The 18,500-nt window shown below is 33.2% G+C and overlaps 3 protein-coding genes across 8 annotated transcripts; 2 read left to right on the plus strand and 1 right to left on the minus strand.

Moving 5' to 3' along the window:
• Positions 1-8,191: 8,191 nt before the first annotated feature.
• LOC105948988 (1-aminocyclopropane-1-carboxylate oxidase homolog 11) lies at positions 8,192-10,874 on the plus strand. 3 transcript variants are annotated; one of them, XM_088816300.1, is made up of 5 exons: positions 8,262-8,363; positions 8,939-9,018; positions 9,114-9,677; positions 10,021-10,342; positions 10,437-10,874. In XM_088816300.1, the coding sequence occupies exons 3-5, from the start codon at positions 9,151-9,153 to the stop codon at positions 10,707-10,709; spliced, it is 1,122 nt and encodes a 373-aa protein (XP_088672426.1). In that variant the 5' UTR covers positions 8,262-8,363; positions 8,939-9,018; positions 9,114-9,150; the 3' UTR covers positions 10,710-10,874. The 3 variants fall into 3 exon arrangements, with proteins under 3 accessions (XP_088672427.1, XP_088672424.1, XP_088672426.1); XM_088816301.1 differs by lacking the exon at positions 8,939-9,018 and having other exon boundaries at positions 8,192-8,368; XM_088816298.1 differs by lacking the exon at positions 8,939-9,018 and having other exon boundaries at positions 8,195-8,363.
• Positions 10,875-12,034: 1,160 nt separating this feature from the next.
• On the plus strand, positions 12,035-13,708 carry LOC105948990 (1-aminocyclopropane-1-carboxylate oxidase homolog 1). The gene is made up of 2 exons (XM_088816305.1): positions 12,035-12,863; positions 12,927-13,708. The coding sequence occupies exons 1-2, from the start codon at positions 12,346-12,348 to the stop codon at positions 13,498-13,500; spliced, it is 1,092 nt and encodes a 363-aa protein (XP_088672431.1). The 5' UTR covers positions 12,035-12,345; the 3' UTR covers positions 13,501-13,708.
• CPUorf7 (transcription factor bHLH155-like protein) lies at positions 13,554-17,832 on the minus strand. 4 transcript variants are annotated; one of them, XM_088816304.1, is made up of 11 exons: positions 16,625-17,767; positions 16,357-16,518; positions 16,083-16,200; positions 15,911-15,970; positions 15,684-15,800; positions 14,881-15,549; positions 14,706-14,807; positions 14,397-14,537; positions 14,158-14,283; positions 13,971-14,054; positions 13,554-13,677 (listed from the first exon to the last, which is right to left on the minus strand). In XM_088816304.1, the coding sequence occupies exons 1-10, from the start codon at positions 16,717-16,719 to the stop codon at positions 13,980-13,982; spliced, it is 1,665 nt and encodes a 554-aa protein (XP_088672430.1). In that variant the 5' UTR covers positions 16,720-17,767; the 3' UTR covers positions 13,554-13,677; positions 13,971-13,979. The 4 variants fall into 4 exon arrangements, with proteins under 4 accessions (XP_088672430.1, XP_088672429.1, XP_012827706.1 ...); XM_088816303.1 differs by having other exon boundaries at positions 13,971-14,060; XM_012972252.2 differs by lacking the exon at positions 13,554-13,677 and having other exon boundaries at positions 13,730-14,054; positions 16,625-17,832.
• Positions 17,833-18,500: the final 668 nt, after the last annotated feature.

Consider the following 18,500-nt stretch of genomic DNA (forward strand, 5'->3'; position numbering starts at 1 on the left):
AAAGGACAAAAGTGCTAACATTAATAAAACAAAATTAAATAATAATTAAAAAAAAAAAAGAGCTATCATTAATAAAAACCGAACCCTCCCATTCTCTTTGCTCCACGATTGGATTATCATATCCCTCCAATTTTAATGTAAGACAAATGATTGCCAAAGAGGTTTTGAATATGAAAATTAATTAACCATTATATTTATTTATTTTATTTATTTTTCTTTTCGTTAAAAGTATTTTCATCTGCAAACACGATTTTTATGTTTCGTCTTCAGTTTGACTTTATATAATTAGCTGGCTGTGAGTAGTATGATTTTAATTTTAGTTTTAATAACGCAATGTGCAAGTTTCGGGTTTTATTTGAATTAATGGTCCTCCAAATTATACTTGTCGTATTTTTTCATTCAGAGCCGAACTCGAGCCCGAGCCATTTTGGATTAAAAAAAATTATTAGAATTTTATTATTGTAAATTATAATTAAAAAATGACCTGTAATTTATTATTTAAATTATTTATATGAATTCTATTTAATTTTAGTTATATTTAAAATATAAAATAAATAAAAAATTAAATTAAATAAAAAAGTCGCAAGCTCAAGAACAGGTAAGAATGAGTTCAGATTCGACACGTCAGAAAGCTCGAGCTCGCGAGTTCGTTGACTCACCGAGCTTATGAATCGGTTCAACTCATTACACCCCTAGAGTCGTGTGTGTGGGGGCATGAGTAGGCCTATATCAATAACATGAGATGACGGTGGTGGGGATTATTTCACACACACAAAAAAAAAAAAAAACATTTTGCATTAGCAAAATTAATGCTTATTGGCTAATTAATTGTCTCCTACAAATAATAAATAAATTGCAATTTGATGAATAATTTTAAACGAATTTATGGGACAAATAAATAATGCAACCACATTAAACTTTGACTGGTATTTCATTCTCTAGTACTATATTACTACTATATATAGGCAGGTAATTATCATGTATACAGTTGCTCGCCGTGTCGATATTGAACCAAATTTCTTTGACCATATGTTAATCATTCTTTAGAGAGAGAGATCTAGAGAGAGAGAGAGAGAGATAAATATATAATTAAATTAAAATTAGTAGGGCATAACTTTTGAAACACATAAATAGAGATATTTATAAGTTTCTGTTATTTTGTCAGTGTCTTGATCAATGATTCATCAATTAATGAGTATATATAATTCAGACAAGCTCGTTACCCCATATAATCTCGAGATTTTAACTTATGCATTTTTGTGCTTCATCAATTTCGAGCAATAAATAATATTAGTACAAATATGTGTGTAATTTATTATAATAATATAAAGAAAATATTTTGAATATTATATATGATGAAATAAAGAAAATCCAAAGTAGAATGAAACAAAAGATAGTGCGACTAGAATAGAGAACACCTGACAGAGGAAAGCACATAACATGGAGGTTTTAAAGTTTAAGTGTTGGAGATCACAACTTGTCGACCAATACCCATTAATAACACTTAGCTTATTTATTAATTACTTATTTAATGCTACTCCATATAATTTAGTGATTGGATATATTCTCATTCTAGAAATCTTATCCTAAACTAAAATTCATGTCATTTTTGTAAAAAAAAAAAACAAAACCCTAAATGCAGTGCCGTTTGTTTGCATTTCCAAATTGTATTTTTTTTCTTTTACTTTTATTTAAAAATTCGATATTTAAAATTGTGATATTTAAGAATTCGATATTTAAAATTTCTATGTTATATTATACACCTTATTTCCATTTTTAACTTTTTTATTTGAAAAAATTATTATATTTATTTTCTTTCTTTGTTTAAAAATAAAAACAAAATTATTTGAAAATCGAACTGAACGAATTTTATACACGCGCACGGCGCATGTACAATAATTAACATAAATTACCCCTCTAGCTACTTCTCTCTAGCTAGGGCTAGAGTATAACTCAAATTAATTAAAAGACTAATTAATCTAGAGTAGAGATGATTAGAAAATTAATGAAATGAAGTCCCAACGTACAATGAATTAACAGTGTTTTCTCATTCTTGCATGGCATCGCCCATCTGGCACCCATTACCCCATTACTCTCTCTCTCTCTCTCTCTCTCTCTCTCTCTCTCTCTCTCTCTCTCACACACACACACACACACACACACACTAATGGCCACTTGAAGCAAGAAATAAAAAGAGAAAGAATGATTGCAGACAAGAAGGCATGTTAACTAATTGGGATCCTTAAAATAATAATCAACTTTGAAGGCAATAATGTATAGTTCGTTCAACTAATCTTTTATAATTAAAGCTATACATACTTATCTATTTAAGTATTATTTAATCCCACTATATGTTTACCCTTTTTATTTATTCCTTTTGTTTTTTTTTATTATTACTAGCACTTTTCCGTCCGATGCACGGAATAGCATTCAAATTAATTGATGATTAGTTTAATACATGATAATAACAATTACAATAAAATTTATTGGTGATATCTATAACAATATCAATATTTATACGAATTGAATAATACAAACTAGCTCATTCAAAAAGAGAACTATAAAAACTTAATTGTTATAATAGGATATTGAACAATTAATAAATGAAGCAATTTTTTTATAGAAAAAATAGGCTGGAAAATAGAAGATAAATTAATAATAATAATAATAATAATAATAATAATAATAATAATAATAATAATAATAATAATAATAATAATAATAATAATAATAATAATAATAATAATATAAAAAATATAGATGTAGTGGATTATGATTTTGCTAGCCGAGATTTGGTGTTAAAGTAATTAGAAAACAAATGCTGCGAAATAGGAAATAAAAAAATTATATATACACATGAATTAATTATTTTTACAAATATTTCATTAAAATTTCTTAGATTATCCTAGGGTATCTTTCTTTTATATATCAGATTATTCATTTCTCTTCATTATGTAAAGCCATGTTTCTACTCACTGATAAGACACATTCATATTTTCGGAATATCGATATAAAAAAAATAAAAAAAAAATCGTGATTTAAATTGAAAAAATGGGATTAATATGTCATTAAAAGCATAAACTGACAAATAATTTAAAACCCAAAAAAAATAATTATGACCTAATCATTTGAAGCATGAAACTCTGACAGAGTCAGGGTACGAGAATAATAATACTACTAGCTAGCTAGGTTAACTAACTACTAATTAATATTGAGGATTAGAAAGGAGATTTTATAAAGGTTTTGGTTTAATCAATATAATTATTAGTAATTTATTAATTATATGCACTGATTAATAATTACTCAAATGGCTGTCCACTAACCAATGTTGAACAGTGTGCGTGTGTATTATCTGGTTTTAAATTTCAATTAATTAATTAATCCTCAAAATTAATTAAATTAAACCAAAATATATTAATTCTTTATAGGCTAACATATACGCACAACTTATAAACACAAGTATATATATACATCAGTACATACAAACCAACCCCACCAAAACCACCTGAACCAATTATTTTCCACAGATTTAAGTGCTACCATGTTTTTGGTGCCGTACATTCTCCAACTCATAACATATATCCATCTGTATCTACATTTTTATTTATCATTATTATTATTATTACTATTTATTTATTTATTTATTGAATAAATATTGGCATTAATAATGTGATAATGGTAAATAATATTTATAAATAGATGCATTATAGTACTACTTTAATTAGCTTCCATAAAATGATACTTGTCCGTATGCATATTTACAATGCATCCAATACAAGTGGGGGGCAAACTTGACAACCACCTTAGCTTTAAGGAAACCCAAAACAAATTAAAGTTTTTAATATAACTCGAAATTTTGTTCTTTTATCACAATATATGTCGAATTATATATATATATATATATATATATATATATATATATATATATATATATATATATATATATATATATATATATATATATATTTAAATAATTATTATATTGTTCCACATTCTTTTTTCTGAATAATGTAGTAGAGGGCTCCTATCAAATCATTAGTGATTGGGGACAAAAAAATTTAAAAAAAAATAATGTATATATATATATATATATATATATATATATATATATATATAGAAATGGCCAAATTTATAGAATATGGTCCTCCTCTTGTTGGTCTCGAAAAGAATATATTTTTGTTTAGATTAATTAATCTTTTTTTGGTATATAAAATAATAAATTATTAAATTTAGAAGGAAATTATACATATCAATTGTCACGCTTGGCTGAAATAAATTGAGAGGGATTGGTGTTGGAAAGTGATGCTGACATGTGGCCACACGATGACCGGTCAAGCAGACAATCGGTTTGCACGTGGGACCGGTGCACGTGTGTGGATCATTGTAATTCATTTTTGTTATCAATCTAGAAGGAAATGAACAAAACAAAATCATTATTAATGTCATTAAAGAAAAATTTAGAATCGAATTAATTCTAATTAAATTACAGGTAATTTTCTTGTACAACTTACGGATGTGAAATAATATTGTATATAAGATAATCGGGACTTGGAATTTGAACGAGCAATTTTCGATCCGACAAGAAAAATGGGGAAGAAAACGCAATTGCTTGAAGATTGAGAGACAAAATTAGGGAGCTTCATTTTCAAGAGTTAATGACAAAATTATACAAATATTGCATTTTAATAATTGTTCGAAACTCACTATTAATGTTTTAATTATACTTTGATGTAGTTTGAAGAGCAGGCAAATCTTCAAAGTCCAAACCATAATATAGGGGGAGGGGACTCATCATATATATATATATATATATTATATATATATTTATATAATTTTTAATTATTATTTAGTAATATTGAAGGAAAGGGCCATTTGAGGATGTAATGAGGGAGTTTGAGAGGGATGTTTTTGTTGCTGTTTTCATTCAAGTTTGAACATAATTAATAATTGATATAGCTTTGAATCTATAAATTATTGTAATAATAAGACAAGTATTAACTGCAAGCGATTGGTCTATTATATTGACACGTTACTCTATTTAATTTGTAAGTGCAGTACGTACGTAGGTAAATCTCCACTCTCGTAAAAATTATAAACGCATGCAAACCACGCGAGAGATCATACGCATGCAAATTAAACTAAGTGCGTGTACACTAATAGCGTTAAGTTATTTGTGACAAATTCGACTTAAAAAACGTAAGACGAACGGATTCGAACTCGGGTCATTTGATTAAACCAAATATTAAGCAACCCTCGTGTTTGTATTGAAGTCTTGTTTGACTAGAAAGTCATGTAGCCGCGTATAAGATCAGTAGCTACAATTTTCAAAATTGTCATCATCTGTATATATAATGCATCCAAGCTGTATAATCAATTTGACAATTAGTTTTTATTTATTTAATTTCTTGATTTTTTTTTTGGCAATTTTGAAGAATTTAATTATAATTAAAATTAAATCCCATTAATTAATTAAGCTAAAAATATATGAATGTCTAGCTGCTCTTTGTCGACATGCTTTTGTCAAGTTTATTCTCTACCTAGCTTTTACCCTTTGGATTATCTTATATATTATTCGGACCCAACCCGACCCGACCCGTCCCGACCCGACCCGACCCGCTTAGTTATGTATTACATTTGGTTGTACTAGATTCTGGGTTGGTATATATATATATATACAAAATTATTAATTATGAAACTATACTTTAGTTGTCTCATAGACAAACTTGCAAAAACAAATAACAAAAGGTTACATTACATACGTCGTAGATATATAGATAAAACCCACAGGGCCAATTGTGTCTGAATTTCTTTACAGATTAATTAAATTTATAAACTTTATTAATATATTGGTAATTAACTAACTAATTATTAAACATTTGTTGACTTATTAATGGGCTTCAAAATTTCAATTTTTATTTGAATCTTTTTAGTGGCCCAACCTGTCTTTTCTCTTTTGTAATGCCCTCACTCGTGTGCTACTATTATTAATTAAATAAATAAATAAATTATATTAACAACATCTAGTAGATTAGCACTATGGATTAAACTCATCGCTAATCATATTAACTATTAAGAATTAAAAATGTTTGGTTCTGGTCAAGTAATTTTATTGGTGAATAAAATTGTATATATATTGACCATATTAGTATATCACTATATATAAATTACTTTTACTTTATGTTGTGGTGGCCCAGTCGGATGGTCCACTTCGTGATGTAGAAATGATGATTGGTCGGCTATGTTTGCTTGGGAAAAATAACGGAGTTGTTTTTGATGATGAACTGCTTGATTTATTGCATCTAGCGTTGTCATTTGATGTTTTGAATACAATTAAACAGGCGAGAGAGCTATTGAGATCAATGATATATCCTATGCAACTTAAAGCACAATTGGCAAGTCTCGTTGTTAATTTTGATTTTAATGGTGATCTATTACTGGGATGTGTAGGTGAAGCTCAAAATTTAAATGGAGGTGAGTGGGTTTCTGCAGAGAAAGATTGTCATCATTATTCTTCTTCAGATAGCAATAAGAGGATTCCTATTGTGTTTTTCAATGAGGAAGAATGTCAATTATGGAATAGATTGGTTATTGATTTCAACACTCATGGCATCTATTTATCAAAGTTACCACGTCCTCCACCAGAACCACCACCTGAGGCATGTAGATAAAAGAAGCCTTGAGGACAAGGCTCTCATAAGGGGGAACGAATGTAACGATATCAATCCAAGAAGAACGGTGCCGTTTTGGGGAGAGAAGAAACGATGGCGTTTTAAGAAAAGCGCCCTTCTACTTAAAGAGTTGTTTCACGCTTTTATCTATTTTTCGTATTCGAGTGAACGACACCGTTTTACTGGGTCCTTGCAAGTAATGGGCTATAAAGGGCAAGGTGGGTGGACGGGGCAGAAGAAGGAATTTCAGAATCTAGTTTGTAGTTAGGTTAGTGTAGCTCGTCTTTTAGCCTAATTTTCTCATTTTTCCTATCTTTTAATCTTGTAATCGAACACAATTTCTGAGCAATGGATTACTGTTATTATGAATCTAATTGGATTCATAACAAATGGTATCAATATAAACCCTAGGGCTATGACTAAACATAGCCACTAATTGCCTATCATCTATCACTAAACTCGGGATTAGTGGATCATCATATCATTACATCAATAATTAGTCTTAAAAGTATAACTAATCTTGATTAGATAAGTCCAAATCACATATTATATGAAGACTATATATACCACTAAAACTTCAACTTATGTTGGGGGTTTCTAGTTTCTATCTTAATACTGGTTTGAAATTCAAACTCTTTTTGATGCATTCATGTGTTGTAATGTCATGTAATAGGTCGATAAAATTTTGTCACTATAATATTGTCACAGTTATTTTATCATTAATTCAATACAGTGACAAAAAAAAATAATTAAAAATTTCAAGATTGATTTTCGAAATAATATATAAATGGGTTCTAGAGTCAAGAAATTTTATTTTGAAATTTATTATACAAGTGATTTTTTTTTTTTTTTTTTTTTTTGAAAATGAGAAAATAAATGGACCCTAAAATCAAAGATCCGGTTGGACTTCCTCATCATCAAGCATATTGGGCTTTTGAGCCCAAGGGGCTTTCGGTCCTTTTATATATTTTTATGGGCTTTTTCGTAAACCCAATAAATTATATTTTGATGGATATGGGCCGGAAGGTATGTAATTGTCCATTTCAATACTAATCCGAATTAAATCCATAATATAAAAAATCCAAAGCAAATTTAAAGAAAACGTGTATTCACTTCGACTCAATTCGTTTACATCCATGATGACAAATGTTGATTTATACCCTTTGTAACAACTTACTTGTTAGGACAATAGTATGTTGTAACTATAATACGTGTAGACATGTATTATAACTACCAAAAACAAAAATAAATAACACAAGAAAATAGAAATTTATATAATTTCTGTGTAGACACGTAATATAATTATAAATCATATGTCGTTCTTGTACATAACTCGAACGCGTCCAGACGTTTCAAAAGTGATGGATGGAAAAAGAGATGATGACATACATAAACTTGGTTGCCAATTTTGCAGAAGAGTCCAAATGATGGCTTCTTGTATGTTTTGTCATGACTCAATTTCCATCTTAATTTTTAAAATGTGAATCTCTAAAATAATGATTTTTGGTCTCCAATTTTTCTGACACTTCCCATCCACTACTGTTCATTTCTCCTCCCAATATAAAACCAACCCTTTTGGCGCTACTCTCTCTCTCTCTCTCCTCTCTCTATTCTCTCTCTACAGTCTACACCCTTTCTCTCTCACACACAAACACACACCACCTCACCTCAAAAAACCTCCATTCTTGAACCAAGGTAAGGTAACACTTAACATCATGGTTTCAGTCAACCCATATTTCAATTTTTTTTTTGGTAACTTCATCATATATGTGTGTTGTATTCATATTAGATATATTTTCCGTGTAATTTCTGATTTTTTTTTTAATTTTAATTTTTAAAACCCCATTAAGAAAAAAAAAAAAACCAGTGGAATAATCCTTAAAGATGTCTCCTTTATTACAGAGTATGTCCTGTTTTGGCGCTCTCACTTCATATATATATAATATATATATATCAAGAAAGAATCTGATTATGTGGTTCATACGCCAAGACAAGTAATGCTCTTAATTAAGTAATTAATTGTGCATTATTAATTAATTTCCCTCAATTGTTTAGTGTTTTTCAGTTAGGCCACATGCATATTTTCTTGGGTTGTATCTATCTATCTGGGGACAGCTATTTTGTTTTTGCATTAACTATTAAGCATGTTTAGACCTTTTTTTTTTAAGTTTAGATTCTACCCCATCTAAATTGAAGTTAATCATGTCATTAATCACTATTATTCAACGTTAGTCCTCATTTTCTTGAATTTTCTATAATGTAAATAACAGAGTACTTAAGTCAACTGTCTAGCTAGCAAGCTGTCACTCATCAAGAACAGCTGAGCTTCAAACAATCTTGTTCCCCACATGTTTGCTTCAAACTGAAAATTTAATAATTATTAATTAAAAAAATCCCAATGATTAAGCATCTATATATTGATTGATAACATGTTTTGACAAACAGCAATTAAAAGCATATTCACATTTTCAAGAAATCAATAATGGGAACCGACTCCGATTACGAGTGGGAGAAGGAAGTTGAGGAGTTTCAGAAAACGAAAGCCGGTGTAAAAGGGCTTATAGATTCCGGCATTACAAAAGTTCCGAGGTTCTTCGTTAGTAGTGCGTCCCAGAGGTTTTCGAACGTAGCTCAAACGAAGGATGAACAAATTCAAGCTCAAATTCCGGTAATTGATTTTCGAGGAATCGAGAAAGGCGGTGGGGCTCGACGGATAGAGATCGTCGAGGAGATTCGTAGAGCATCGGAAACTTGGGGGTTCTTCCAAATGGTCAACCATGGAGTGCCTATGAGTGCAATGGAAGATATTCTAGAAAGTACTAGAAGATTCCACGAGCAACCCAAGGAGGCGAAGATGGACCTCTATTCTTCGGACGGTAGGCAAAACGTGAGATTCTATACCATAAATGGACATCTCACGAAATCGGATGTAGCAAGTTGGAGGGATGCATTTGCTTGCACGTTTTTGGATGGTGTAATGGACCCCGATGTTATTCCTCCGATTTGCAGGTACATTTATTGATTGGCTAATGTGTTTTTTTTGTTTATTGAATTTGAAGATGTTTTTCATGTGAATTTCCAAGAATAACTTAAAGCCTTGTTTGGTTGGTCGGATTAGCCATGATTAATTAAATAAGTGGACCTAATTACTTATTGGATGTTTGATTAGTCCAATAACTTTTCGGGCCGGGCCGAGCCGCAAGTATATTGTAGAAACGAGACCTACATTCTAAATTTAGTGGTTAAAAAATCTTGCATTGTTCGGTTTCTTGGAGAAAAAACGGCTCTAATGTTGCATTATGTCCCTTATAAAAAGTCCTAATTTATCGTCCGATTTGAATTGGTTCAAAAGGGAGGAAATCACCGAGTACATGAAGCACATGATAAATCTAAGGGACATTTTATCGGAGCTATTATCGGAGGCTTTAGGGCTGAGCCAAGACTTCTTGGAGAAAATGCAGTTGATGAAAAGTGAGTACTTAACATGCTTATATTATCCATCAAGCCCCGAACCAGATAAAACGTTCGGCACAGTCAAACACTCCGATCCAACAACTTTGACCGTTTTAGTACAAGATAACTGCGGCGGCCTTCAAATACACCACTGCGGAAATTGGGTCGACGTGCCTCCAATTCCAGGTGCTCTAATAGCCAACATTGGAGATCTTTTACAGGTACATTTTTATATACTCGATATGTTTATTATCAGTATATCGAACTAATTAACGAATGTTCGGTTTTTCCTTTTTTTTTGGGGGGGGGTTGAAGTTAATAACGAATGACAAATTCAAGAGTGTGGAGCATAGAGTGGTGGCGAGGTCGAGCGGTACGAGGGTATCGGCGGCGTGTTTTTTCTATCCGAGCGGCGAGAAGATGGTGAAGGCGTACGGTCCAATCGAAGAGCTTGTGTCCGAAGAGAATCCAGCTATATACAGACAAGTCACATATTTGGATTTTGTTACACACTACCAGAAGAAGAATGTACGAGGTGGTCGTTCTTCTGCACTTCCTAATTTCAAAATTTTGAGTCTTGATCAATAAATTAAAGAGGTTGCTCTTAAATCTTAATTAATTCTGCCATCAAATTATTTACAAGAATTCTGTAAATCCTTTTTTTTCTTCATTTTAATTGTTGTGCGACAAGAAATTAGAATCCCCAATTTGTTGTTTAATCGGAAAAAGTCCATCAATTTATTTGTGTACCTACCTCTTTATTTTTTTTTTTCTCTTTAATTTTTTTCATTTTAATTTTGATATTAGTTATTTTAATACCGTTGGCCCATATCTACAAATAGTGACTTGTAAGAGCATCTCCAAGAGGGGAATGCAAACCTATATTTTACATAATATGCACAACCAAGAGTAAAATAATCATCTCCAAGAGAGAAATGTATAATTTGTAAATTGTCTAAATTGTAACTTTGCCTTCTCAAATTTGAGAAACCAAAACTATCATTTAGCAAATCTAGAAAATATTAAAATAATGTTATATTGTACTTTATAATATATTTATTATTAAAAAATATTTTATATTATCTTACTTGCTTCTTATATTTTATAGATGTACTAAAGATAATTATTATTTTACTTAGTATGTATAATAACTAAATATTAAAAAAATTATTAATCATTTTAATTAACATAAAAAAATATTTCATAACGAATTATAAAATTTTAATATTTATTAATATATATCAATTAAGTTATTGAAATTTCTTGTATTAAATTTAAAATTAATTTTCTATACTTGTTAATTAGTATTATTAGTTATTGGTATATTAACTAAAATAAAAGTCAAATAATTTTGTAAAAGAAACAAAAATCATGAAAGATTCTAACATATAAATATATTGTTTAGAATAATACAAATTTTTATTAATATTTTATAATAATTGTGCAAAATATAAACAATGTTGTTGGAGTGCAGTGTTAAAAGTGGAATGCTAAAACACTGTTCATTGGTTATATTATAGATATAGACAACCGTTTTTAGACAAACTGTTAGAGATGGCCTAAGAACTTGGGCTACAAGAGTTGATGCATAATTTAGGGTAATGGGCCGTCATCATTTTAATAATAATAATAATAATAATACTATAACAAAGTGGGGCCCACAAGAGTGGGCAAGAATTGACTGGATACACATTTTGAGTAAAAAAAATATGAATTGTGTTGGTGCATCTGTTGGCTGTTGTTTTCAAGAACCGGTGTCCGTAATTTCGTTATCAGTTCTTGATTCTAATTTCATTTAAGGAGTAATAAAAAGTAAAGGAAGTGATAAATCGACACGTGGTGTAAGAAGTGCACAGTAATTCCAACTGTTGGGCATTCTCTCTCTAACCAACAATCTAGAAGGTCGGAAAAACAAGCCCACATCCTTTTTGTTTCACTTTGAATTCAGAATTTGTGTTCTCCATTGTTTTTAAACATTAATTTTGCTGAGTAGGTCAAACAAATCACCTGCATGCACACCTAATTCATGCTTTGTCTTTTACCTTGTTTCTTAATTAATTACTACTCTCTACAGTTCACTACACTACTGTATCTTCCCATCTCTCTCTATATATACATTGTCTATCATCCTTCACAAATCACATCTAGTTATTGCTAATACATTACACTCTAGCAAAATCAAGAAATATATATATATATATATACTTCTTAGCACTTATAAAAAATGGTGGGGTACGATTGGGCAAAAGAGATGAAGGAATTCGACTCGACGAAAGCCGGGGTTAAGGGTCTCGCCGATGCTGCTCTGTCCGAGATCCCAAAACTCTTTATCCATTCACCTGAGTTTTTGCACAGCAATCCAATACTCAAACCCACCGATGCTGGCGACGCGCAGCTCGATCTCCCCACCATTGACTTTCAGGGTGTGGCGGAGGAGCAAGGACGGCGGCAGGTGGTGGTGGAGGAGATCCGCAAGGCGGCGCAAGAATGGGGGTTCTTCAGAATAGTGAACCACGGCATTCCTTTGGAGACGATGGACGCCATGCTGGACGCTACTAAGCTATTCCACGAGCAGCCCACCGAAGAGAAGAAGCCGTTTTACTCGTCAGATAGCAGCAGGAGAGTCAAATTCAACAGCAATTTACCTGTCCTCGAAAACAACGCCGCCTGTTGGAGGGATGTTCTCAGCTGCGTTTTCCTCGACGATCAACTCGACCCTCAAGATTTGCCTTCTGCCTGCAGGTATTTAATCATATTCAATTAATTATTCATTTACAAGTAATAATAAATATTTAACAAATGCAGAAAGGAAGTGCAAGAGTATGTGAAATACATGATAGAACTGAGGGAGGTAATGGCGGAGCTGCTGTCGGAGGCACTAGGGCTTCCGAGCGACCATCTCTCGAACATAGAGTGCATGAAAAGTCAGGCACTTGCATGCAACTATTACCCAAAATGCCCTCAGCCCCACAAAACAATTGGCTCATCAAAACATTCAGACACTACTTTTCTAACACTGTTGATGCAAGACAGCATAGGGGGGCTCCAAATTCTCCACAACGATGAATGGATGGATGTGCCGGCGGCACGTGGGGCACTCATAGCAAACATAGGAGACCTGATGCAGATAATAAGCAACGACAGGTTCATAAGCGTGGAGCACAGAGTTGTGGCTCAGTCTGTGCAGAGGGTTTCGGTAGCGAGTTTCTTCACACCGAGTCTGAAAGCAATGGGGAAGCCATTTGAGCCGATAAAAGAGCTTCTCTCTCATGAAAATCCGGCACTCTACAGAGAGTTCCTATTCAGGGAATACTGCGAACATTACAAGACTAAATTCCAGGGCGTTACCTCTGCCAAGCCTCATTACAAGATCCGATGATTATATACAGTGTCGCGGATTTCTTCGATCGATCAGCTACCAGCAATAATAATAACAATAATATTTGTCGTCCTTTTTCAGCATCTTCATGTAATATTTATGTACTTGCATTTTAAGTGTTTTTTATTGATTGTGCCTTCTTTGTGAGTTAAGTTCCTTTTTCAATTGCTATCAGAGCTTGGAAATAAAGAGATATCAATTTATGTAAGCACATTTCTCGGATCAAAGATGACCAAAAAGTACCGATATATCGCCACGAATACAATAATGTTACAGCAAGACCAAAACTAGAACAAGCACAAATATTCACTCTCACTCAATAAATAGGAGAAAAATAAATATCAGACCAGTAAAAGAAGGCACAAAAATACACTAGTATTGAACACACACAGAGTCCATGTGTAGAACATATAAAAGTCGATTGCTCGAGACATAAATCGAGAATCATTGATAGGTAGATTGATAGATACCGTCAGAGATCAATTAGATATTTTGGGTTGCAAAAGCTGCATTAGCGACCATAACACATCCATCCTGTGCATGCTTCGGTTATTCTGCCCCTCGTAAAAAAAAAATGAATGTATTATAAATTTTATTAACAAATATATTAAAGCAAATAACCGATTGCGTTTAGAAATAAGGACATATGATGTTTACCTCGACCACGAAACACACCCACGTCTTATTTCCATAGGCTTCAGAAACGCCTTTCAAAATGGTCAGACCCAAGCTTCTGATAGTTTCTGCTATTTCAAGAAACATGGTGCACTCTTCACACAACATCTACATCATGCAGGACAGTTGTAGAATTTAAGGAAAATACTACGTGTTTCAGTCGGATTTCTTTTCTGAAGAAAGAAAAAAGAAAAATGAAATTTAAAAAAAATCGCCGTTACCTCAACCAGCATGTGCCCATTCATATTTATATTTTCGACTATTATTGGGTAAACTTTTTGATTATTGCCCACTTCCACAGCCCAGCTCGAACCCTGCTCAAGACAGGAAAATCTCCGCATACCTGTGTCCTTGTCGAGTAACTGAAAAAAAAAAACGCATATTTTGTAAATAAAAAAACAAAGCACATGCGTTACAATAATGAAAACTACGATTGTCTGAATCTGGCAGGGCAACGTGTCTTGTGGCATTCAAGTAAAAATATTCAAATAAACTATGAGCCAAAGATGTACGTAAACGGTGATCATTACCTCTGATGCAGAGCATTTATGTAGTTTATCAGCATGCTTGGTAACGCTTTGCAAGAAGATCATGTGTTTAATACTCCGCTCAAGAAGCGAATCGATACTGCACTGTGCCATTCACGAAAAAATTTCAGCAACATAACGCGTTTAAAACAAATCGAAAAAAATATCAAAAAATCACCTTTGATCCATTCGGCACAAGCTCCCTTAATTCCTTAATTCGATCTTGGATCAACTGTCTATCCCTTGGCCTCGGCCTACAACTTTCACCAGGTTTAGCTCTCTTTTTACTCGTCTTAGTACTCCCTCTAGTACTGGAACTGGTTGAAGAAAAGCCCGTCATACTAATAGTATCCATACTATTGCATGGTGTTTTTTCAGCAGTCAACTCGCTTTGTGGGCCCTCCCCCTTTTGACTAACTTTGGCAACCACAGCATCAAGAAGGTGCATGTCACTATCATAGTTTGACATCAGCAGATCGCAGCTCTCCATTCCCTCGGACATGTCAGCATCCATGTGGGGCCCCTTTTTTTCTGTCTCCCAAACATGATCATATTGCTTCTGAAAAGGTGGGCCCAGTGCTTCGTACAGCTCGTAGCCAGCACGAAAACTGAAGGGCGATATCGGCATTTCACTGCAGTTAGATTGCACCGGTCGTTCTGTATTTTCGGAGGTTGAGGGAAGTGAAATCTCATTCCCAGGAAATGAGCACTGATCTCTTTCGTGTGTATAGATATTAGGTGAAAGGAATTGAGACCACAAATTGGCCTCATCCTCATGAAAGCAGCCTTTCAATTTAGGGAGGCAATCTTGAGCAGTTGAAACTGGAATTCTTGTGCATGTATCTGGCTGGTTGAAAATGCAAATGTATAAGAGATGAGAAAGGAAATAACTATGCATCGACGTGTGTGTGTGTGTGTGTGAGAGAGAGAGAGAGAGAGAGAGAGAGAGAGAGAGAGAGAGAGAGAGAGAGAGAGAGGCACCAAAGAAGAATTCACTGTGTTGCTTATTATTGAACTCGGAATATAGCGAGCTAAGGAATCTTGCAGCTCAGCAAAAACGTTTCTGATATGGTCGACGAGCTTCAAATCCTCAGCAATCTGAACCACCGGAGGATGCAAAATAATAGGCGTAAAAATTTAGTGTGTTGTGGGAAAAACTAACAAAAAGAAATGAAGATGGGAATCGACTAATAGGCCGGCCAACACACTTTATCTAGAGAGCCTAGTTGTACAACTCCATGTGGCATGACAGCAACAACTGCAACTGTCTGCAAAACGAGAAAACGACTATTACACATTGTTCTTCTAATTTTTAAAGGTTATATTAAACAAAAGTAAGCAGTAAATGTAATATAAAAATAAGACGAATACTCAGTTCACCTTAACGCCAGCTGAAAACTGAGTTTGCCACCCACCAGAGGATGAGGAAGAATCAGCAACATGCTGATCCGAAAATATCCACGAATGCTTTCCAGAAACTGCCACCTGTCCAACAACTCTGTCCGGCCAAAAAACAAAAATATTTTTTACTATTTAAACTATAACATATATATAAATTTGCATCTCGACATGCATATATTAACCTGGCAACACAGCAATAAAGCAATAAAGTTTTACAAAACATGCTTAATTTGTACGAGGATAAGTTTCATACCCTTCCCCAAGAGAATATACTTCATACGGCATCTTTGCCATAGCTAATCCCAAAGGATCATGTGAATAAGCACCTTCACTTGTGGTCCCCACTGTTTCAATAAACCCCTTCTTATCGAGGTAACCGTTGCCATCATAATATGCATCCTCCCAAGTAAGCATCCTGCATCAAGTTTATATTCATGAAAAACCGAACCGATTTTCTAATTCATGTAGAAATATACGATGGTTGCACATGTTAAAAAGTGTAGAAAGATAAAGGGACTCACATTCTTGCTCGATGTTTGAGCTTCCAAAAAACTGCATATTTCCAACCAGTTTTCAAACAAAGGCTCCTCAACACTTGCTGCAATCGGCTTTCCATCTTCTCCTGCTCCTAGTGAGCAAATATCCAAAACACGAACACCCCAATTCTAATTTGGAAAGAACCCCCAAAAAAATCCCTATTTCCAACCCCTCGTTCTTGGTGCGTAAATTCTAAAACCCTAGCTCCCTCTGTAAGATCCTCTTCCGGCTTGTTTCCTTCTCAACCGTCTCTTTATAAGAGGTCCCACAGTTGGCAACAACATTCTATCATCTTTCCCCATCTTCTTACCCCACTCCCACACACACACAGTACTAAAACCCTAATTCCCAAATCAAACTACACACAATTTCTTGAACTAACTCAAAAAATTTGTAACGAAAACCATCACACCAAACTGTGAAATCGCAATCCGAAATCCGATGCCCACCCTCAAAATAATTCACCACAGTGTCTCCTTCAACAGCTAAATAATCTCACAGAAACCCTTACAACAATATTTTCTGATAACTCCCCCACTAAATTGAAATTTTTTTTTTTGAAAAATCACACCCCACCGCAAAACAAAAAATAGCTCAATCACAAGTAAAATCCAACAAACCCTAATGATGCAATCAAGTAGAAAGGGGCGATTTCTACCGTATATCAAATGAAATTAAGCACTCCATTTTGCAGTTCCGTTGTGGTTATATATATACGAATTTTTAGTCTTATTATAACTCAACTCTAGAAACAGAAACGCGAGAACGAGAGTTCCGTTTGTTTTAACAGTAGACTGTTTCAGAAGAGTACCTTCGCCGCTCAGTAAAGAAACTCTGGAAAATAACGGCGTTTGCTGCCATTTCCGTTTCAGAGAGAGAAACAAAGCACACGAAACAGCGACTCGGGTTGAAAAAATTAAATCTTTTTTTTTCCTCCGCTTTCAAACTGAAAAAGGCTGGACCTTTTTTTATACAAAAAGAATGAGCTCAGCCCTTTTCGAATGTACAGTGCCGGCGTATGCCAGCATCACCACCAGTCCACCGTACCTTTTTCTACACTTTCGCCGCGTAATATGAAATGTCCTTTATACCCCTGTATTATTGTTTTTCTTATTTCGGAATAATGTAGTGAATATGGTAGAAAGTTTTGGTAATTATATGAATAAACTGTAATTAAAAAACTAATTCACTCGACCCTCGCTCTCCTCGTATGGGAATTTATCGCCTAACAAAATCCGTCCAACTTTATGAAATAAGCCAATAAACTGAAAGAAAGAGATACAGTTACTACGATTTACGTACGCGGATGATACATAGAGCCATGATTACAAATGGACGTATGCATTAACAGACTAGTTATTTACGTATAAATAAATTGGACCTGAGCTTGTAATTTTATGTAATTACGGTTTTTTTTTTCCTGATTTTCCCATTAGTAAATGTACTATTAATTTATTTCTTTTTAAACAATAAGATCAAAGTGGAGGTGAGTAAAATCAAAATATATTTGTGACTACATGATGAGAAATGAGGTGGTCTCCTCCTTTGAGTACTTAGTCACACTTATATGGCAAACATCATTATTTACATTGTAATAAAATGCTTCTTATCTTCCTATCATCTACCAATGCAAAGCCCCTTTTCAAGAAAATCATTTTTACTGCTAAAAGTTGCGATACACACACACACACACCTCCCATTGTTATTTGTCTCCAAACCCTAATTTATGGTTTCCAACTGTAATTTTCACTTCATTATCAGCTAACAAATTCTAAATATTAGTGGCATTTTGGAGATTAATGATTGGCAGACCAAGTTGAGGATCTATTAAAATCATTGCAAGTAGATATCTTAGCTTAA

This window comes from Erythranthe guttata, chromosome 4 (genome assembly GCF_056151865.1).
Source record: "Erythranthe guttata isolate IM_541 chromosome 4, IM_541, whole genome shotgun sequence".
Taxonomy (NCBI): domain Eukaryota; kingdom Viridiplantae; phylum Streptophyta; class Magnoliopsida; order Lamiales; family Phrymaceae; genus Erythranthe; species Erythranthe guttata.